The sequence below is a fragment of the Leucoraja erinacea genome, chromosome 22, assembly GCF_028641065.1.
Source record: "Leucoraja erinacea ecotype New England chromosome 22, Leri_hhj_1, whole genome shotgun sequence".
NCBI lineage: Eukaryota > Metazoa > Chordata > Chondrichthyes > Rajiformes > Rajidae > Leucoraja > Leucoraja erinaceus.
The window spans coordinates 13,885,344-13,909,341 of NC_073398.1; the positions used below are offsets into that span (position 1 = coordinate 13,885,344).

The 23,998-nt window shown below is 39.3% G+C and overlaps 1 protein-coding gene across 1 annotated transcript in view; it reads left to right on the forward strand.

The window, feature by feature from the left end:
- The first annotated feature begins 19,716 nt into the window (after positions 1 to 19,716).
- Positions 19,717 to 23,998, forward strand: part of lamb4 (laminin, beta 4) — a 70,994-nt gene continuing 66,712 nt past the window's right edge. The window contains exons 1-2 of the mRNA XM_055652953.1: positions 19,717 to 19,802; positions 22,349 to 22,411. Coding sequence (XP_055508928.1) covers positions 22,384 to 22,411 — 28 coding nt within the window. The 5' untranslated portion in view covers positions 19,717 to 19,802; positions 22,349 to 22,383. The remainder of the gene's footprint in view (positions 19,803 to 22,348; positions 22,412 to 23,998) is intronic.

Below are 23,998 nucleotides of genomic sequence, written 5' to 3' on the forward strand. Positions count from 1 at the left end.
ATGATGGGAATCAGGTATTTTGGGATAAGTTAGCAGAGGTAAAGGAGGCTCAGGGATCAGCAATAGTCTGGAGCAATGAGGAAACAGCTCTAAAGTGAAGAAGGGTTTCGTCCCGAAACGTTGCCTATTTCCTTCGCTCCATAGATGCTGTTGCACCGGCTGAGTTTCTCCAGCATTTTTGTGTACTTTCTAAATTGATGATGTTTTGTCATCGGCACATTTCAGTGAATAAAGCCTGATATGTGTGTGGAACAGCAAGCTGTTCACCTTTCTTCAGACTCAACATTAATTGCATTTCTACAAACAAAACACTTAAGTGCTCTGGGTATAAGCAATCATGTAGCGCCCTCTGGCGAAAAAGGGCAGAAATAGCAAAACAACTGAAAAATAGTTGTCCGCTGCCCTGTAAATCACATTAGGACTTAGCTTACAGAGAAAACAAAACATGTTGTAAATATTCAGTCAGTCAGGTAGCATCTGTGGAGGAAGAAGTGGGGTAAATGTTTTATGTTCATCAGGATCATGCAATAGGAACATACTGGGCAATATGGCTTGAACGTTACTGGCTGCTCCTTGGCCAGTGACAGGAACTTCAGACTACATCACCAGAACAGAATATCAGGTGTCATGATGAGCTATCTCCTTACCCTTGTCTTCAATCATAGTGGCTAGAGGAGAATATTCCTTGAACGATATAATAATCTGCCACTACATCTAGTCGAAAGTTACCTTACAGAAAGGATGTAGAAGAATTAGGGTCAGAAGATTGGGCTGCATCTCTGGAGAGAGATTACTACCAGAAGAATTAGTTCCAAAGAGGAACTGAAGACAGGTTCCGAGGAAGAAGAATTGAAGAAAATAGATCTCAGCCAGGGATTGGCTTTGAGATTTATTGACAGCCATACGACTTATCTAAGGGAGGAAAACTTCACCACAAAATTGTGAGTAGGACAGCTATTGTATTACGCTGTGAATTTGAAAGCTGGAGCGCTTTAATTCAGAACAGCTTCTTAATAAGAGTCTGTGAAAGTAAAGATCGACGTTGTGTTTTCTAAAGCTACAGGCTCTAAAAGTCTGGAAAAAGTATTAGAAGCATGTTCTGCTAAGTTTGGAAGGCAGCCAAGGGCGAGAAGATGACTGAAGATCCAGGTGCTTGGCCTTGAAGTTGAGAGAAGACACATTCTTTCTGAAATGAAGTCACTTCTATACTTCAAAAATATTTGGATGTTTGTTTTAGTTTCTTATCTGGTGTTTTGGAACATTCAGCATCGATGTTTATCAATAGTGACTGAAGAAAACTGAAGAGGTCCCGTTTGCCCAATTGGCAGATTTGGCAATCTGCCATGACCTGTTTAAATCCATGGAGCAAGATGGAGCAGGTGAGTCAGAGGAGCCACAAGGTGGCGGAAAGAGGCCAAGGTATGCCAGAAGAAGGACAAGCAGCTTACCTGGAAGCCAAGGACAAGCAGCTTACCTGGAAAGATACCAGAATGAGGGGAAACTCGATATGGGATCAAGTTAACAAGTCAATTTCTTTTTAATAGAAATTTATTCTACACCACTGACTCAGATAAATATTTATGCACCAAATTTTGATAACCCCCAATTTTTAAAGAAAATTACGGATATAATAGATGAGTATAATTACCAAAATGTAATATTAGGGGGGGATTTTAATTGGGTTATAGATACATATTTAGATAAATCAATAAAAGTAAGGAAGAGTAAGGTTAAATCTAAAACTAGTGAATTTTTAAACATATATATAAAAAACACTAATATAACAGATGTATGAGAATAGTCAACCCTACGGGAAGGGAATACTCATTTTACGCAGCGGTACATAAAACTTATTCAAGAATTGATTATTTCTTAGTGGACACAAAATTAATTCCTTATACGATTAACCCTAAATATCACAATAGTATTATTTCTGATCACTCACCATTGACCTTTACTTTAAAACTAGAGGGAACACCAGGTATAACATCGTTTTGGAAATTTAATACACAGTTAATTAATAATCCACAAGGTTATGAGTATTTAAAACAAGAAATGAAATTCTTTTTTGATACAAATGAGACACCAGGCATTTCACCATCTTTATTATGGGAATTTTTTAAGGCATTTATACGTGGAATTATAAACTCATATCAAAGTTAACAAAATAAAAAGAACTCCATAGATCAAAAGACTTTAGAAAAGGAAATTAAAATATTAGAATTAGATAACGCAAAAGACCCAACTATAGATAAACATAATAAGATCACATTAATGAAATTTAAACTTAATTGAATATTATCGGCAAGAGTAATAAGATTATTTCAGATCACAAAACAGGCACAGTTTGAATTTGGTGATAAACCACATACACTTCTGGCTAGACAATTGAAGAAACAGGAGAAGGAAAAGACGATTACTAAAATCAAATCAGTGAATGGGGAACTATTAGCGTTACCCCAGGATATTAATAAAAGGTTTGCCCAATTTTATCAAAACTTATATACGTCTAAAAGTAAAATAGAAGACAATAAAATTGCAGATTTTTTAGATAATTGTAATCTACCAAAATTGGATATTTTGGAACAAGAGGAATTAGGAGCACAGATCACAAGGGAAGAAATAAGTGAAACAATAAAAGAGCTGAAAAATGGGAAAACGCCAGGACCAGATGGTTTTAATAATGAATTCTATAAAGGTTTTCAGGAGTTAATGGTACCACGGTTACTTAAATTATATATGTATCCCTTTACCGAAAATAAATTACCAGAAACATTAGCCGAATCCACAATTACGTTAATACCTAAAAATGATAGGGTCTTAGAAGAGCCGGGCTCATATAGAGCCATATCACTCCTAAATACAGATCAGAAAATTTTAGCAAGACCTTTAGCAAGAAGATTGAGTAAATATATTAATAAATTGATAAATCCGGACCAAACGGGGTTTATACCTAAAAGACAATCATCTAACAATTTGAGATGACTTTTTAATATAATGTATTCATACAAAACGGAAAAAGAAGACATCAGTTATATCTCTGGATGCAGAGAAAGCATTTGATCAGGTAGAATGGCAGTATTTATCCAAGTACTCCAAAAATTTAATATGGGAGAGAATTTTATCAGATGGGTTAAATTACTATATGATAAACCAATGGCAAGAATACTAACAAATAATATATTATCTTCAAAATTTCAATTATCGAGGGGCAATAGGCAGGGCTGTGTTTTATCACCCCTGCTATTTGCACTTATGATAGGGCCGCTTGCTGAAAGGATAAGGCATCCGGATATTCAGGGATATAATACTAAGGATACTAGTAATAAAATATCACTATATGCAGATGATATACTTTTATATATTACAAACTCCCATACGAGCATCCCGAATCTATTAAATCTAATAGAGGAATTTCGCTCTTTCTCCAGTTTAAATTGGAATAAAAGTTAAATTATGTCATTAAAACCCCAGAAAGCGAATCACCTATTAAAATTTCCATTTAAAATTGCAACGGAAAAAATTAAGTATCTGGGTATTCAAGTTACTAGAAGATATAAATCATTATTTAACGCTAATATTATACCATTATTAAATAAATTTGATTCCCTGATTAAATTTTGGAGAACGCTCCCACTATCACTAATCGGCAGAATAAACGCTATAAAAATGATAGCGCTACCACAAATAATATATTTATTCCAATCTATACCGATATATATACCAAAACACTTTAAAAAAAAATTAGACTCGAATATTTTTAATTTTATTTGGGATTATAAAGCACATAGAATTAAAATAAATCACTTGTGCAAACCCAAAGAGGTGGGGGGGTTTGCACTACCTAATTTTCTATACTATTATTGGGCAGTACATGTTAAAAATATAATTTATTGGTTGGACAGTTCTGCTCAACAGTTGGAATGGATAAGAATGGAGAAAGAGGATTGCGCCCCCTACGATCTACGAGCGATCATCTTTTCCCCAATAAAGCTGAATAATATGTTATATAAGAAGAATCCAATTATACAAAATACAATACGAATCTAGAAACAAATAAAATTAACTTTAAAATTAAGAAATTTATCAGTGCTAACACCAATAGTGAATAACCCAGTATTTAAACCATCTGGTATGGATAAAACATATAAACAATGGGAAAAAGTGGGAATTAAAAAGGTAGGTGATTTGTATGAATTGGGAAATGTATTTTCATTTCAACAACTAAAATTAAAATTTAAATTGAATAACAATCAATATTTTAAATACCTACAGGTATGTGACTTTATGAAGAAATATATACCAAGATTCCAAAGTATAATTTTAGACCCACTGGAAGAAGTAATGAATATCAAGGCGGAGTCAAAAAAAATAATATCATACTGTATAACAGTATTTTAAACATAGAATTATCATCAACAGAGGCAATTAGAGAAGACTGGGAAAAATAATTAATGATAAAAATCTCAAAAGAAACATGGGAAAAATATTTGATACATATACATAAATGTTCGATCAACGCTAGACATAATTTAATTCAATTGAAAATGTTACATAGATTATATTATTCCAAAACTAGGTTGAATAAACTTTATCCAAATATTTCTCCCATTTGTGATAAATGTCTTTCTCAAAATGCCAATATTACGCACTCATTTGTCTCTTGTACAAAACTTTATAAATTTTGGTGTGACATATTTGATATATTCTCAAAGTTATTTAAGACAAAAATGGAACCTAATACTGAAATGATTATATTTGGAGTAAGTGGAGATGGGAACAAATTAAATACACACCAAAACTCATTTTTCAATTATGGGTTAATAACAAAACACTTATACTTAAATTTTGGAAAAATGCTAATATACCAACATTTAAAATGTGGATCAGTAATATGCTGGACACAGCACATTTGGAAGAAATGAGACTCCTCCTAATAGAAAAACAAGACCAATTCTTAAGGGGTTGGTCCCCATTTATTGATTTCTTGGATTCATGTGGTGACATAGTATTATGAAAACTAAAAGTTTTGGGTATGGGTGAAAGATGATTTAGAATATTTAAAAAATCATCTCATTGTGACGATTGAATAATCTCCCTCCTGCTTTCCTTCTTCACTTATTCCTTCTCTTTCACTTTTTCTTTATCTGTTTTTCACTCACGCTCACTAGTCTATTCTTCACTTTTTACACCCTCTTTTTGTTCTCTCTTTTCTCACTTCTCTCTTAAAAAAAAAAGGGAAGTTGTACAGAGAATGTAATATGTTAACATAATTTTTGTACCAATGTATTGTACTCACTTCTAATAAAATTAATAAAATAAAAAGTTATCAAGTCAATTAAAAGCTACAGAGAACTCATTTATCGAGAAGAAGCAGGTAAGGCCCGAGTTGCCTACCTGAAAGAAACCCAGAAGGAGAGAAACAATTTATGGAAACAGTTTACCAAATCAATTGAAAACCAGAAGAAACTAATGGAATAAGATGAGAACGTGAAGAAAGTACAATCTAATCTGTTTCAATTAATCAACCTCTGCCATGAGGCCGGGAAAAGCCACTCGTCATTGGTGGGTTTCAAGAGAAAACTGAGTTTTTAGATGGATTCATCGAAGTGGTGGAGGTGTGGTTATCTGAAATTGTACCACATCATATGCACTCTACAGTTGAAAGAGCTATGCAACAAGATGCTGAAATGGAAGAAGAGATGACACCACAAGAAAGTATCCCGAATGTATCTACACGAAGATTAGGACATAAATGTGGTTCTATAGCCAATTCAGCATCAAGGGCCTCTGCTCGAATGGAAGTTGAAGCTGATCTAATTGCTCTCTCTATAGAAGCGGATGCCTTAGAGAAGAAACATGGGAAGAACTCTTGTTTGAGAGGAAGAACTGCTCAAATGGAGATCAATTTCACAACCGAGGATCACCAGATTTCATGGCTTTAAACACCCATTGGAACAGTGGCGGGCAGATAAAACTTCATCTCAGCAGCTGGGTGCTAGACCGAAGCACATTACTTATGGGCGTCTGTCGAGGCTCGGAACAAACCAACAACTCAGTACGCTTTTCCAAGGCCTGATACATAGGCTCGAGCAAGCCAGTATGATTATCAGAGGCCTGTCTATCATTTGTTTGTGCCAAGCTAAGGATCTCAAGATGGATTCCTTGAATTGGCAAAGAATCAAGCTGAATTCAACAGGCTCATAGCTAAAAGAAATCTCTCTTTCACCCTAACATCAAAATAAATTCCTAGATATGATGGTGATCCTTTGCGGTTTGAACCTTTCATAATGGCATTTTACAAAGTAGTAGAAATGAAAATTACTGATAAAAAAGAGCACTTACGATTTCTGCTGTATTAGACAAGCAGAAATGCTAAAGTACTTGTAGAAAGTTGAATAAATAGGCCTGAAAGCCAAGGCTATCAAGAGGCAAGGCTATCAAGTTACTTAAAGAACATTATGGTAATGAACAGAGGATTGCTAACGCATACATGGAGAAGGCGTATGCTTGGAAAGATATCAAGTCAGAAGATGTGTAGGCATTAAATGAGTTTGCGATATTTCTTAGAGGTTGTTGTAACTCGATGAAAAATTTCAACCACATGGAGGTGATGAATCTTGTTAGTAATACTAGAACCATCATTCTAAAACTGCCCTTTAGACTTCAAGAAAAGTGGGCAGATAAAGCAGGCCAAATAATGGAAACGATGAATCGAGTAGCCATGTTACCAGACCTGGTGGATTTCTTGCAAAGGGAAGTATGGTTCATGTTTGATCCACACCACGGGAGTATTCAAGATCATAAACCAATTGCAACTGTCAAAGGTTCTACCTTTACTAAAACTAAAGGAAGATCAGGACCTAAGGGAGGCAGTTTTGCTACCACTATAATACCTGTGGAAACGACAGGTGGAATGAAAGGAGATGTATCTACTATCAAGCAAAAAGGATTTTGTTTGTTATGTGATGAAGTTGGTCACACCATAAGGTGATGTCGAAGATTCAAGAAGAAGGAATAGAACAGAAGGAGAAGTCAGCTACTAGTGATGCTGTCACCTCACCTCAGGTACTGCTCATATTGGGGCCAGGGTAGAAACCTGTATCTTCTCTATCTTACCAGTACAGGTAAGGAATAGCAAGATGAATACAGTGTTGCAAACATATGCATTTTTGGATCATGGAAGTTCAGCTCCCTTTTGCACAGAAAGCTTGATGAGAAGGCTGAACATTACAGGAGAAGAGGTTAAGATTCTATTGCATACCCTGAATGAAGAGGAGAGCGTTAGTCATTACATTACAAGTATGGAAATATCTAGTCTGGATGAAGATAATTTTATACCAATATCTGAAGTGTTTACACATGAGACCATGCCTGTTGGTCATCAAAATATACCCAGACATGAAGACTTGAGACAATGGTCTTACTTGAAGGATGTCAAAATATCTAAAATAAATCCTGGTATTGACATACTTATCAGAATGATTGCTTTGAAGGCATTGGAACCGATACAGATTGTGAAGAGCCAAAGTGATGGACCGTTTGCTATGAAAACCCAATTAGGATGGGTTATCTATGGCTACTTGAGAAGGAACAACAAAAGCGCGAACCAGTAGAACTACCCTGCCGCTGCTGTTAATCAAGTATTGACTGGTAAATTAGAAATCCTATTGATCAAGCAATACAATCATGACTTCAATGATCTTTAAATGTACTTAAACAAGAAGTTTGGATGAATATCTCACTGTTTTTACTACGACAATAAAGAAACTATTAATTAAGAGTGTGTTTTGAAGATTTATCTTTGGACGGCTTTGAATGTCTCGTGGAGTGCTTGCATGCGTAACAAGGCTATCTCCTTACCCCTGTCTTCAATCATAGTGCGCAGAGGAAAGAATTCCTTGAACGATATAATAATCTACACAGTGTCCGCCACTTTCTGCAGTCTCCTTTGTTGTTGGGTGTTTGAGTTACTGAAACAGGCCGTGATGCAACAAATCAGTCCGTGGCTGCAATGAAGATCCAGTTTTATTGACATCATCCTGACAGAAATGTAGATAGCTCAACTGCTCTTCTGTGTTGAGTCTATATTGGAATGACACCCTGAAAACCCTGGTGGATATAATCTCCACCTACATACTCCATCTTGTTCCACATTTGATTATGGGGGAGTCTGTTATCCATTAAAATGCATCTGGTGGTGGTGAGTGGTGCACTCTTTCCTACTGCTGAATGTCTTGTTCTTCATGTGTGGTTAATGCGTGGCGCAAGCTGCAACATTCAGTCCAAAGTGGCAGCACTAACGTCGCACGAGGTTACATGTAAATTGAAGCCCAAGCATTATAATTGGGTGTTATAAATGGATGCACTAATGCCCTTCTCAATGTAGTGACTGTCACAGTTTGCATTACAAAGTATATAGTGCAGCGGCATTCTCTGGCCAAGTCTTGATGACCAATCCATTAAATCAACAGCTCTGATCATGCTTTACTTGTATTAAAAGCATTGAGTGGATTGTTAAGCAACCTTAGAATTGTGTTTGTGCTTGTTATCATGAGATTATGTTGTTAAAGTACATTATGATGTGAGCTATGGAATGTTCTGAAATACTTTGGATAAAATCTTTTGTTCATGTGCAGTTGACAGTCTTTTTCAATAGGCAATAGACAATAGGTGCAGGAGTAGGCCATTCTGCACTTTGAGCCAGCACCGCCATTCAATGTGATCATGGCTGATCATCCCCAATCAGTATCCTGTTCCTGCCTTCTCCCCATATCCCCTGACTCCGCTATCTTTAAGAGCCCTACCTAGCTCTCTCTTGAAAGTATCCAGAGATACTTTGGCTGTAACAAATGTTAGACAAGTGTTCAAATTAGGCTGTAACAGGTGTTGGATTTCTAAACAGGCATACATGAATGTGTAAGCCCTGAACCTGTTGCCAACGGTCAGTGGAGATGTTGACCAGTACAATTTTACACTGAGACAAAGGTGAAGGGGTGGTGACTGGCCATCTGTCACTCTATCAGCCCATCAGGCAGAAAGTTCTCCTTCAATGATCTCAATGGGCTGGAACAAATGCAAAGAATTAAGATGTTAATATTTATCTGTATATATTAAAGTTCTAGACTTGTATGTATATATACATGTGTGTGTGTGCGTGTGTGTGTGTGTGCATGTGTGTGGGTGTGTGTGTGCGCGTGTGTGCATGTGTGTGTGTGCGCGTGTATGCCTATGTGTCTTTCTACCTTGTCAAAACACCACGTGCTAGCGCAGAAATTTCCACAGATTATTAATCACATTAACTCAGTCGACAAAATAAACTGCTTCACTTCAAATTTCAAGCTAAATTTCAAGAGTATTCATCTTTAAAATTTAAAAAATATGGCCTTTCATACAACTCATAGATTCTTCAAGCAGCTTCGAATGACATCACAATGCCCCCGGTAGGGGAGGAGGTTGCCGCCCTCTCCACCTCCACAACGGCTTTAACTTCATAAATCACTGATTCTTCACATGGTGCGGAGGGGGGGCTGGAATGTTCTGGAAGGCTGCCCCCCCCCCCCCCTCCCCTTTGCCTGGCCCCCTGGCCCAGCCGCACTGAAGTCCCACAGCTTGCTGCCTCGCTCGGGTCCTCGGGTACACGCCCGCCCGCGGCCTCCCATCCCCTACAGTTCCTTCCTCACCGCCACTCCCTCCCTGCCACACACTTCCCATCGCAGACCAAATATGATTTGAAAGTAACACAGCCAACTCTCAACACCGTGGTAAAGGAATTCAATCTCACTTACAGACCAGCTTCTAAAGTTCTGAGCAAGGGAAGGACCAAAATTGGAAAGCCATAAAGTTATCCCCCCCCCCCCCCCCCCCCCCGCCCAAACACCCACCTCCCCCCCACACCCTAACCCCCGTCCACACACCCCCCTCCACCCCACACCTCCCTCACACGCCCACACACCCGCCTGCCCCCCCCACACACCCCTGTGTTGCGTTGTGGGAACTGGTTGTGTTGGGGGTACGGGAGAGTGCTGGAATATTGCGTTGGGGGAGCAGACCCTGCACTTGGTCTAATATATTTTTTTAACTTGAAACATTTTTAATGATATTAATTATTTTTATAAAACCTCTAAAAAAAGACATAATGCTGGAATTACTCAGTGGGTCAGGTAGAATCTAACATTGATAGGTGATATTTGGCATTGGGATCCTTCTTCAGATTTATTATACTGGGGATGGGGGGGGGGGGGGGGGGGGGAACAGCTGGAAGAGAGGTGGGGGCGGGGCAAAGCCTGGCAGGTGATTGGATTCTGATGAACTCGCAGGCTTTATTCCACCCCCACCTCTTCCAGCTTTCCCCTCCCTGTAGTGGAAAATTATTATATCGTTCAAGGAATTTTCTCCTCTAGCCACTATGTTGAAGACGAAGGGGTAAGGAGATAACCTTGTTTACACATGGGAGCTCTCCACGAAACATTCAAAGCCATCCAAAGATAAATCTTCAAAACATAGTCTCTTGATTAATAATTTCTATATTGTCGTAGTAAAAATAGTAAGATATTCATCCAAACTTCTTCTTGTTTAAATATATTTTAATCTTACACATAATCAACTCGAGCATGGTCAAACTCAGGCATGGTCGAGCTCCAGCATGATAGAAAGCTCTGACATGGTCGAAAGCTATGCCTTCCCCCAGGCTTCTTCGACAAAATTAAAAACTACTAGCCTCTGCGCAAGAATCCCAGCAGCAAACATGCCTCCGACTACGTAATGAATCCCACCCACATAATTACAGGCAGACAATTTCTAAAGTCAAATGGCCATAATTTATAACAAATTGAGTAAAGTCAAATGGCCACTACATGCAGGCGTCTAATTGTTCTGAGTATATAACAAGGCAATTACCAATAGACATCAAAAAAGTAGCTATGAAGGCTTAAAATATGTGACAAACAAAAAAATAGCATGCATTACATATCCGCATTCAGACTTCTTCAGCAATTCTTGCATCTTCACCTTCTAGAAGCAAGCATAATTTGGTTATTGGTCTTATTAAAACATTGTTCTCTTAGTCTGAAGCACCAAAACCTTAACGTCAAGCATGTTACCCAGTATATACCTATAGTACAAAACACAAAAGCCCAAAGTTTTGGCAGCATGAAACTTCTTCCTCCATGTCCGATCAACTCATGGATATGTTGTAACAATAATGTTGGTGTGCAAATCCTTCGAGAAAATAATAGGATTTTTAACAATAACGTTTACTGTGAGGTTTTGTTTAATTTCTGGATCATTAGATTCTGTTTGCTACAAATGTCAAGAAACGTTTGTTCTCATTGTTGAAGTATTTAAGCACCGTAGTACTATAGGTCCAGAAGATAGATTTTTCCAGTTGAAGCTGTAGTTCTTTTTGCAGCAATATGTCAACTTTAACAGCTAAGACTGCGGCAGTAAGTTCCATTCTTGGAATTGTCATTTGTCTCCATGGTGCACTCTGGCCTTTCTCATTAAGAATGCAACATGTACTTCTTTGTTATAATTTTCCTGTCTCAGATATGAAATAGTACCCTAGCCATTTTCACTGGCATCTGAGAAATGATGCAGCTGTGCACCTCTGATCTTACCAAAGCTTGTAGGCTTCATCCACTGGTCCACTTTGAATTCTGAGATCTTGTTCAGATCTGCTGACCATTCTGTCCATCGGTGAGAAGAAGTTTGTGTTATACTCTCATCCCATCCAAGTTTTTCCTTACAAAAACCCTGCAAAATCAACTTGTCTGGCAGTGTAAATGGTGCAAGAAATCCCAAAGGGTCGTAAACGGGACGAATCACGGATAGGATACCCCTTCTAGTACATGGTCGCTCTTGAATCGAGATTCTGAACTTGAACACATCTGTTTCAATGCACAAGTGCAGTCCCAATGCTCTTTCCATTGGCAAATTGTCTTTGTCCAAATCCAACTCCCTGGTCTCCTTAGCTCTATCATCTGGTGGAATGCTTTCCAATACAACATGACTGTTGCTGAACTACTTGGAAAGCTTTAATCCTCCCTTATTGCAGAGGGAAGTCAGATGTTTTACCATTTGAATTGCTTCCTGCTCAGTAGACATGGATTTTAAGCACTCATCCACATAGAAATTATTCTTCACAGTGGTTATCACTTCTTCTGGAAAGTGAGCTTTATTGTCCTCTGCGGTCTTATTTAATGCAAAGTTTGCAAAACTTGGTGATGACATTGCTCCAAAGAGATGTACCTTCATCCAGGTATTCAACAAGATCTTGTTGTGCATCCACGTCAGGCCACCATAAGAATCAGACAAAGTCAATGTATTCTACCGATACTTTGACGATGAAGCATCGCTCTGATATCAGCCATCAAAGCAATTGATTCTTGTCTGAATTTAATGAGAACTCCAATCAATGAGTTGGTAAGGTCTGGACCTTGCAGTAGTTGACAATGAAGTGATGTTCCTTTGAAGAATGCAGCACAGTCAAAGAGCACCCTTAAGGTCCCTTTCTTCGAGTGACACACCCCATGGTGCGGAATGTACCAAAGCTCTCCATTGGTAACATTTCTGCATAATCATTGTCAATCATATCCTTTAGGACAGACGCATATTCTTCAGGAGATTTCGTATTCTTGCCAAACTTGCATTTCAGATTCTGGGTGCGTTGCTCTGCCATACAACGATTATTCGGCAGACTAACACTTTCCTGTTTGAAAGGTAAGTCCAGACTATAATGTCCATCTATCATCTTTACTGAGTAGTTCATAATATCCAAGAACTTTAATTCTTCCCTGGACATTTCTTCAGATTCGTTACTGGTACTTTCATTGAAGTCATGATTGTATTGATTGATCAATAGCTTTACTAATTTACCAGAAGATATTTGATTAACAGCAGCGGCAGGGTAGTTCTTCTGGTCCCTGCTTTCATTGTTCCTTCTCAAGGAGCCATAGATAACCCATCCTAGTAGGGTTTTCACAGCAAACGGTCCATCCCCTTGGGTCCTCGCCGTCTGTACAGGTTCCAATGCCTTCAAAGCATTCGTTCTGATAAGTAGGTCAATACCAGAATTTATTTTAGGTATCTTGACATCCTTCAAGTAAGGCCATTGTCTTAAGTCCTCATGTCTGGGTATATTTTGATGACAAACAGGCATGGCCTCATGTGTAAACACTTCAGATATTGATATAAAACTGTCTTCATCCAGACTAGATATTTCCATACTTATAATGTAATGACTAATGCGCTCCTTCTCTTCATTCAGGGTACGCAATAGAATTTTAACCTCTCCTCCTGTGATGTCCAGCCTTCTCATCAAGCTTTCTGTACAAAAGGTAGCCAAACTTCCATGATCCAATATGCATATGTTTGCAACACTGTATTCGTCTTGCTATTCCTTACCTGTACTGGTAAGATAGAGAAGATACAGGTTTCACCCTGGCCCCAACATGAGCAGTTACCTGAAGTGAGGTGACCGCATCACTAGTAGCTGGCTTCTCCTTCTGTTCTATTTACTCCGGCTTCTTCTTTACAGTGTGAAGTGCTTCAGGATGATCTTGCTTGCACTTATCACAAGTTATAGGACTCTCACAGTCTTTAACCATGTGTCCTTTTTTCAAACATCCAAAACAGCTTCCCTCTCCTTTAATAAATCCATCTTTTCTTTATATTCCTTCTTCTTGAATCTTCGACACCACCTTATGGTGTGACCAACTTCATCACATAACAAACAAAATCCTTTTTGCTTGATAGTAGAAATATCTCCTTTCATTCCACGTGTCATTTCCACAGGTATTATAGTGGTAGCAAAACTGCCTCCCTTAGGTCCTGGTCTTCCTTTAGTTTTAGTAAAGGTAGAACCTTCGACAGTTGCAATTGGTTTATGATCTTGAATACTCCCGTGGTATGGATCTAACATGAACCGTACTTCCCTTTCCAAGAAATCCGCCAGGTCTGGTAACTTGGCAACTCGATTCTTCGTTTCCATTATCTGGCCTGCTTTACCTCTCCACTTTTCTCTAAGTCTAAAGGGCAGTTTTAGAATGATGGATCTAGTATTACTAAGCAGATTCATTTCCTCCGTGTGGTCGAGATTATTCATCGATCTACACCAACCTCTAAGCAATATCGCAAACTCACTTAATGCCTACACATTCTGACTTGATATCTTTCCAAGCATAGGCCTTCATGTATGCGTTAGCAATCCTCTGTTCATTACCATAATGTTCTTTAAGTAACTTTCTTGCCTCTCGATAGCCTTGGCTTTCAGGCTTATTTAGACAACTTTCTACAAGCCTTAGAATTTCCGCTTGTGTAATACACCAGAAATCGTAAGTGCTCTTTTTCATCAGTAATTTTCATTTCTACTACTTTGTTAAACGCCATTATGAAAGCTTCAAACCGCAAAGGATCACCATCATATCTAGGAATTTCTATTGGTGGTAGGGTGGAAGAGAGATTTTGTAGTCCTATGAGCTTGCTGAATTCAGCTTCATTCTCCGCCAATTCAAAGAGTTCACCTTGAGATCCTTGGTTGGCACAAACAGATGATAAACAGGCCTCAGAAATACTGGCTAGCTTGAGCCTGTGTATCAGGCCTCAGAAAGGGGTACCGAGTTGCTGGTTTGTCCCGAGCCTCGACAGACGCTCCATAAGTACTTTGCTTCGGTCTAGCACCCAGTTGCCTAGATGAAGCTTTGTCACCTATCAACTGGATACGTGCTAGTTCTGAGTCACGAGGCCGGATATCCTCTGGCTGCGGATTTGATTTAGCTGTTGTTTCCTTTTGAGCAGTTTCTTTTCTGGAATAAGAGCTCATCCCATCAGATTCTTTCGAGCCGTATCTTGAACCCTCACTTTCCATTATCTCCTTCTTCGATTTGACAACTGCCAACTTTGTGGCTAGTTCCAGCTGTTCTTTTCGTTGCCTCAGCTGTTCTTCTTGTCGCCTCATCTCTTCTTTCAGCTGTTCTTCTTGTCGCTCTATCTCATGTTTCTTCTCCAAGGCATCCGCTTTATTGAGAGAGCGACTAGATCAGCTTCAACTTCCATTCGTGCAGAGGCCCCTTGACACTGAACTGGCTATAGAACCAGATTCATGTCTTAATCTTAGTGTAGATACATTCGAGATACCATCATGCGGTGTAATCTCCTCTTCCATTTCAGCACCTTGTTGCATAGCATCTCCTTCAATAACACACTCGGTTCTTTGTTCAACTTCAGCTAACCATCTTTTCGCATCTTCCATAGAATCATCAAATAACTTCACCTTTTCTTCGAACCACTGGGTGTATCTTTCGCCTTCTTCCTGCGGCGGCTGTGAATCCAGCAGTGCCTTTTGTTTATCTCCAACTTCTTTACCAAGGCTGAATAGTTGCCCCCGATTAGATTGCACTTTGTTCACGTTCTCATCTGATTCCATTAGTTCCTTCTGGATTTCAAATAACTTCACCATCTTCTTCCATAACTTGCTTCTCTCCTTCTGGCTTTCTTTCAGAAATGCAACTCGGGCCTTTTTGGTGAGTTTAACTTATCTCTTCTCATATCTTGGCCTCTCTCCGCCACCTTGTGGCTCCTCTGACTCACCTGCTCCAACTTGCTTCAAGGATTTAAACAGGTCTTGGACAATTGGACAAACAGGGCCTCTTCAGCTCGCTTCAGTCACTATTGATAAACATTCTGCTGAGTGTTGATTTTGTGGTGAAGTTTTCAATCTTCAGATAAGTCATGCGGCTTTCCATTAACCTACCGGTCAGGTAGACTCTAAATCTCTTAGCCAATCTCTGGCTGAGATCTATTTCCTTCAGTTCCTCTTGCAAGGAACCAGTCTTCAGTTTCTCTTCTGGAAATAATTCTTCTGGCAGTAATCTCTCTTCAGAGATCCAGCCCAATCTTCTGACCCTCTTCTATGGGACCAATCTTCTACCTCCTGTCTGTAAGGTAGCTTTCGATTAGATGTAGTGGCAGATTATTATATCGTTCAAGGAATTTTTTCCTCTAGCCACTATGATTGAAGACAGGGGTAAGGTGATAGCTTTGTTACACACGCGAGCTCTCCACAACATATTCAAAGTCATTCAAAGATAAATCTTCAAAACCCAGTCTCTTAATTGATAGTTTCTTTATTGTCGTAGTAAAAACAGTGAGATATTCATCCAAACTTCTTCTTGTTTAAGCACATTTTGATCTTACTCGTAGTCAAACTCGTGCATGGTCAAACTCCAGCATGGTCAAACTCCGGCATGATTGAAAGCTGTGCCTTCTCCCCCATGCTTCTTCAAAAACTAAAACTAAAAATACAAGCGTCTGCGCACAAATCTCAGCCACGAACACGCCTCCAACTTCATAATAAATCACACTCGCATAATTACAGGCAGATAAAATTTAAAGGTAACTGGTTATAGTTTATAACATACTGAGTTAAGCTAAGTGGCTACTACACACTGGTCAGTTAGTTTTTCAGCAGTCAATGTAGTTCATTCTCCACAAAATCTTAAATCGATCTTCCAAGAATTTGTTGAAAGCAGTTCTCTTATTGTTGAAGCTGGTCTTCCTGCAGATTAGTCCTGAGTCCTAGCTAATTAGATTTGTGAGGAGTCCACTTGAATAAAGCATTGGACCAAGTCAGTCACACAGCACAGAAATAGACCTTTTTTCCAACCAGGCCCATAGAAACCATCGAGGACTAATCTCATTTATAAGCATTTAGTTCAGTGCCTTCTATGTCTTGGCAGGTAATCATCTATTTACTTCTTCAATGTTGGTTTCCCACTCAACTGCTTCTTGATTCCAACCACCTCTAGGTAAAAATACATATGTCCCTTTTAAACCTCTTACACCTTAAGATTAAACCCTGATTACTAAATTCTAGTTTTAGATGCCTCCACTGTGAGGCAAAGTTTCATACTTCTTACCCTTTTTACAAGGATAAATAAGGTCAACATCTGACATTCAGCAGGTGTCAACATCATCGTATGACAAACAAACTACTCTAATCCAACACCAACTGATAGACTACCGGAAGAACCTAAAATCTTGGAAAGGGAACTGCACATAAAGACAAGATAGCCAAGTGCAGTGTGTTGCTATGCATGGACATCCAGGATATGACTAGATGGAAACAAGTTTACATTTATGCAGAAGAGGAGGCAGAAAAACAGAGTGTCTTTTACAAGAATAATATAATGGCTTAGTCACCCATACATTTTTTGCTCATGATCTTTTGGGGCAAGTTTGAATTGAACTGTGTCAGTTTTATCCATTCTCTGTCAACTCCTACATGGGAGTTTTGGAATACTGAGAGAAGCAAAGGGTAAACATATGAATTAAGACTATTCAAAAGCCAAAACGGAAGGTATTGAATCCGACTCGGATCAGTATTTTTTAAATGACTTTGAGTTGCTAGTGATTGTAACTCTTCCCCAGGCTATTTGCTCAAAGGGATTTTTCTAAAAGAGTAATGGAGGTTTCTGCAATTAAGCTTTGAGATTAGCTGTAAATAAAGGGTTTGCATGCTGTAGAGAAGCTCAGAATCTGGAAATTTAAGATATAAAATATTTAAATGCGATCAGGTTCAAATGAATAGATTAATATTTGACTGAGGACCATGCTTTAAATTTATGGAAGGGCAGCGTCAGATTGACCATCAAGAAATTCTTCCTTTCCAGAGAATATTTTGAACCTATGGAACAGATTGCTACAATTAACCAAAGATAGATACAAAATATTGGAGCAACTCAATGGGACAGGCAGCATCTCTGGAGAGAAATCACCTTGAGGAGATTTTGCAGTGGAACAGGTGAAATGTGTAGGAAGAAACTGCAAATGCTGGTTTAAACCGAAGATAGATGCAAAATGCAGCAATAACTCAGCGGGACAGGCAGCATCTCTGGAGAGAAGGAATAGGTGACATTTCGGGTCGAGACATTCTTCAGACAAGGGAATGGGAAACAAGAGATATAGACAGCGATGTAGAGAGATAATTAGTTGTTCTGGATCCTGCTGTAATCTTAGATAACCATTGTCACTGTCCATTATACCACCAATAATAGTGTCACCTCTGACTATCTCTGAACATCTATACTACCACTCTCCAACCTACCATCTAGCTAATTTTGTATTCAATTGGGCAACATACTGTAGACCCTATGTGATGTAAACTTCTGGACCAGCTAATGTCCACGTAGACAACATATACTACTCTGTCTTCATCACTCCTCTTGGTCACCTTTTAAAAAAAAAACAATCGATTTTTGGAGATACGATTTCCCTTGCACAAAGCCATGCCCACCTGACTATCTCTAATCAATCCTTACCTTTCCAAATGCAGATACATTATGTTTCCCGGACTCCTCTCCAGTAAATTTACCAACAGTGGGTTAGTTCAATATCCATTAAAAAACATGCTACTAAAATTGAAAATCAGTACCTAAACGTGGATACTGAGAACCTGAAATAAGAACAGAAAAGGCTGGAAATTCAGCAGGTCAGGCAAGCTGGACACGATGGAAGGGAAATCGATTGAATAAATTAGGTAAACACTGTTTAACTTGCTGAGTGTTTCCAGCATTACCTGGTTTTACATGCTGCTCAAAGCTCTAATTTCCTCCATGTAACTGGGTCCATTGACTTTCATCCTGGTAACATCACAATTTTAACATGCATTTCCCAGTTTTCCAATCTCTCCCTCTTATGGCTTTTATTTATTGTAATCTTCTCCAGCCCCTATAATTCCTCATGATCACCACACTCTTCTGCTTATATCCTCCAGCATTTACCCACTTTTGATCCCTCCTGAAGATAGACACAAAATGCTGGAGTAACTCAGCGGGTCAGGCAGCATCTCTGGAGAAAAGGAATAGGTGAAGTTTTGGGTTGAGATCCTTCTCCAGACTGAGAGTCAGGGGAGAGGGAATTTGGAGGTATGAGGAGGTGCAAAGAACAAAAGAATGAAACTAATCAAGGCCAGCAAGGACGATTAAGGAAAGGGGGAGCCCACAATGGTTCATTGTTGGCCGTGGAAGATGAGATAACGAGGGGGTACGAACAGTGACATTCAGCAGGATGACAGTCAAGCTAGTAGGATGACTAGAGTGGGTGAGATACAGAGAAAGATGGAATGCAAGGGTTATTTAAAATTAGAGAAATCAATATTCCTATCGCTGGGTTGTAAGCACCTAGAGATACTGCCTCACCTGTTGAGTTACTCCATCATTTTATGTCTATCTTCAGTGTAAACCAGCACCTGCAGTTCCTTCCTATACATTTCATGACTCCAGCATTGATACCAGTCTTCAGCAGCCAATGTCCTATGCTCTGGGATCCCTCATGAACCTCTCCTTCTGTTTATTAGTCCCCCTGCCTTGCTTTGTGACAACTCTTAAAACCTATCACTTTCAACAAGTTTTAGCTCATCTGCTTTAATATTGCATTATCAAGGCTCTTATCAAATTCTGTTTGCTGAGCCTCCCATAAAATGCAACACAAAATTATTGTTCTTGATACAGAAACCAAAAGAAATTCATGGTGAATTCATTGCTTTAGTTTTATGAATAAATAGCTGATCTAAAATGTATAATTAAAAGTTCCTATGCGTTGCTGGCAACTACCACCACAAGAGACAGCATGCAGCAGAATTCTTCACGTCCACATTCTGATATCAAATACCTTTACCTCCCCACCCAGTTGCCCGAGGGCAGCATTTTATGTTTTAATTGAATGCATCTCAGGTGTGCTTTTACTTGTTGTACATCATTCTCCTGGTTAAGCCATATGCTTTACAAGAGCTCAGAAAAAGCAAGGTAGGCATAAAAAATGTATTTTTTAGCCTCTTTAAATTAAATGGATGTTTCTGAACATTTTTGTGAATATTTTGTTTTGTGCTCTTTCCCAAACTGTACTTGCATATTTCTATTTATTTCATACAAGGTACATTCAATAACTCAAATCAAAATGATCACTTAAATTTGCTAGCATTTCTCTATTTAATGGAATAATGGCAAATCAAATATTTTTGTGCTATAAATTCGTAGTTGTTATGAAACTTTGTAAAATTGCATAGGTGGTCTGAATTGCTGCCATAATCACTGTTTGGATGTTGAACAGCTGGCTGGCTACTTACTCATGGAGCTCAAGTTACATAAAAATCCTGTTGCTCTTCGTAGATAGCAGCAACGCAGAGCAAAAGATGCATTTGTTAGAAAAATAAGATTCAAAATTAAAACGCAAGAAAAGCATGCTGAAATATTTATTCCTTTATTGAAATTGACTCCTACCAAACATTCACTACGTTGCAATAGCAGTTTTAGCTTTAAAATGTCCGTGCTTCTTCGTGCAAACTGTATAGATTAGTATTTACAGTATAAAACATATCCAACCCTTAATTTTGAGTTTAGATTGCAATATAAATTAAAGATATATTTTCTCCTATATAAAGAGAAGGCTGATTAGCTATGTAATGTTGTTCAAAAAATATCTGTATTTAGCATTACTTAGGGGAGTTCCTACACCCCGGAATGAATTTTACAATACTTGCAAAATTTGACAGACTGATGTTCACCATGTTCCTCCTGCAAAAATCACAAAACTGGGAAGTTAAAACTGCTTATCGACTAATCTAGTTCAATTCCCTCAGATTGCATTTTTGATCTTACTTTGGCCAATATATTGAGTAATGCAAGTAATCAATCCCACCTTTATCTTAATAATTGTACGAGATGTTGACCTTGCTGAAATCACAGTAATTTGCGCTTGAGAAGATCGTAGTTAGCATGTGTCTTCTCCCTGCTATATTTCTGATGTAAGTGTTTTAAACAACATGAATTTGAGGATTGGACACAAACAAATCAATCCCTTAATAATTGTGGTGGAAAACAGGGAATTCCAACATTGCAATACAGTAGAGAAAAGTAATAATTGAGTGATTCTTCTATATTTGAATTTAGTATATTTAAACTCAATATTTACAAATAAGCAAAGCATAAGGGCAAAAATAGAGAGGGGGTTTATTGTGCCAAAAATGAAATCTTTCCACATTTTCAAATGACAATCTACATTCAATCCATTAAGCCTGTGCCAGTTATTGTGGTAATCCCATTACTTATTGTCCCCACTCTCCTACAAGATTCCACCACTCAGTTATGTACCATGGGGCAATTTACAGTGGTCAATTGTACAACCAGCCCACACATATTTGGGATGTGGGACGAAACCGGAGATCCCGGAGAAAACCCACACAGGCCATGGGGAGAACGTACAAACTCCGTACAGACAGCGCCCGTAGTCAGAATCAAAGTTGGGTCTCTGGCGCTGTAAGGCAGCAACTCTATCACTGCGCCACTGTGCCGCCTAGAGTTGTTGGCTCTGTTAGGCAGCGTCACCACAACTCAACATTGTACATCCTCCTTTGCATTTAACCATCTTCAAAGCTCTTTCTGGCAAAGGAAATCTTTTGACAGTGATACGGCAATAATATACAATAAGATACTGCAGGGAATTTACCAGCTAGCAGCAACAATGCATACAAACAGCATAATGATCATCATCAGAAAACCCTTTTTTTTTTAAATTAGTTGCTGGATAAACATTGGCTTGAATACCAAAATAAAGTTTCTGCTCTCCATTGGAAATTGCCAAGATCGGCAACTCTGAAGGTGCTCGATAAAAGACTGGAATGTCAGGATAGATTTTACACTGAAATCTCTGGACTGAGATGATTTAAAGGCAGGAATGCCACCTTCAGAGAAGACAGGATGTGAAGCAAGGAAAGGAGGGAGAAACGATAGGGAAGGGAAATAAAGAGGAGGTGATATTGTCATAACTTCCAGATAATATGCTGAGATTTATTTGGCTTTTATTTCAAAAAGCTGGTTTACTGCATTTGCTTTCATCTAATTCCCTCAACTGGCAGCAAGTATTTGCCCAGAATTTCATCTGTAAGTAGTTGACTGCCAGTACTTCCCACTTGCCCACCCACTGAAGCAGACCTTACCTAGGAAACTCTCGGCAATTCTCATTCCACTAATTAACAACATGAGAAGTCCAGCTTTAGAGTGCAGTGACATTGACCGCAGCGAACAGCGCACCACACTGTCAGCATAGGTTTTCACCAAAGCTTGCAGGTAATTTCAGTTCCCATTACAGTTATGGAGGTAACCACTGTGTTTTCTGCACCAAACCATCAGTTCAATTCCACCACATTTAGGATTCTCCATCACACACAACTAAACTGTGTATTTCGTACATGCCTGAACACAGGTATAATTTGCATATTCAAGTATTTCTCGCCTATGAAATATGGCATGACTCCTTTTGAGCAATGCTGTTCAGTTTCATAACTTTCTTTCAGAAGTAATAGCAGTGTTGCTGATTACATTCTACAGGATGAGGCTGGAGGCTGTGGCTCTGCTTGGTGAGTACAGTTGAAAAGACTAACGGGCCTGTCCCACTTACGTGTCCTTGGCACGCAAATTACGCGACCTCGTCGTCGCGTTGAGGTGCACGGGCATCGTATGGCCATGCGGGGCCAGTCCCAATGAGAAGCGCGGAGGGGTATGTAGTTGTGCGCAACATCGCGCGGGGCTCCGAAATTTTTGTAGCGAACGAAAACTTTGCGCGCCAACGTCCTGTCGCGGAACTGACGGCCATAGTGGGACAGGCCCAAGACCCTGGCGCGACGCAACGTCCCACCTTCAACAGCAGCAGAAGCAGGCAAACAATCGCTGAACTCGGCCTGGGGCTTACGGCCGTTGCGGTCCGGAGCCGTCCCCACTTCTACTCCCAGAATGGGGCCAAGAAAATTGAAGATAGACACAAAATGCAGGATTAACTCAGCGGTACCGGCAGCATCTCTGGAGAGAAGCAATGGGTGACGTTTTGGGTCAAGACCCTTCTTTCAAACTGAATAAGGGTCTCGACACGAAACATCATCCATTCCTTCTTTCCGGAGACACTGCCAGTCCCGCTGAGATACTCCTGCATTTTGTGTCAATCTTCAAATAACATCACGCGCTCCAGACGGCTGTGCGGTCGAATGAAGTCGCGCGCGACCGTCGCGGCTCAACCTGACCCCAAAGTCGCGTAATTAGCGTGACAAGGACACGTAAGTGGGACAGGGGCTTAAGTGATTTTAAGTCTGAAGTCTGAAGAAGGATATTGGCCCAAAATGTCGCCTATTCCTTCGCTCCATAGATGCTACCTCACCCGCTGAGTTTCTCCAGCCTTTTTGTCTACCTTCGATTTTTCCAGTATCTGCAGTTCTTTCTTAAACAAGTGATTTTCAATAATCAGTTTGTAATCTGCAGTAAATCTGCATCTCAGAAATTTATGTTTTGCACCTCCTTTAATCCAGACAAAATTATGAGAGCACACTTGAAATTGCCCGCCAGAAGACCCGCTGGTGGTGCCAAACAACCTCTCATGTATTTAAAAATAACGTTTACAGACATTGAACCACATTCCTTCATAGCTCAAATATTGTTTTATTCATCTAAAACTCAACCTGAAGGACACATTAGACAAAATATTCCTCTCCTTGACGATGCAGTTTGGATGGCCTCCCTCATGTGACCATTGAGATGGAGCAGCAATCAGGCCAAGAAACTGAGAGCTACCTCAATGGACAAAGCAGTCAGGTTACACATTGGTGATTAATTTTGAGGTTGAGGGAGATCCAAGCCTGAGGAAAAGCAGTTTGCAACTTGGCTCCTTAAGAATCATGGTTTCAGGGATCAATAAAACCTGGTTATTCTCTAAATACACAGGAACTGTTTCAAGGCTTCTAAGGTTGAAAATCTCACTGTAAACAAATCTGCATGTTACACTATTGTTGACATCATTTAAAGTTCGACACTAAAAAACGAAGTGTGAGGAAGAACAAAAATCCTGCCCTAAAGTCCAAAGTGAAAGCTTCTTAGTAGCTACTGAGCCATTCCGAATTCTGCACAAGTTGCTCCTCTGGATTAAGCCAACATTCAGCTGCAGGATCCTTTGTTTTATT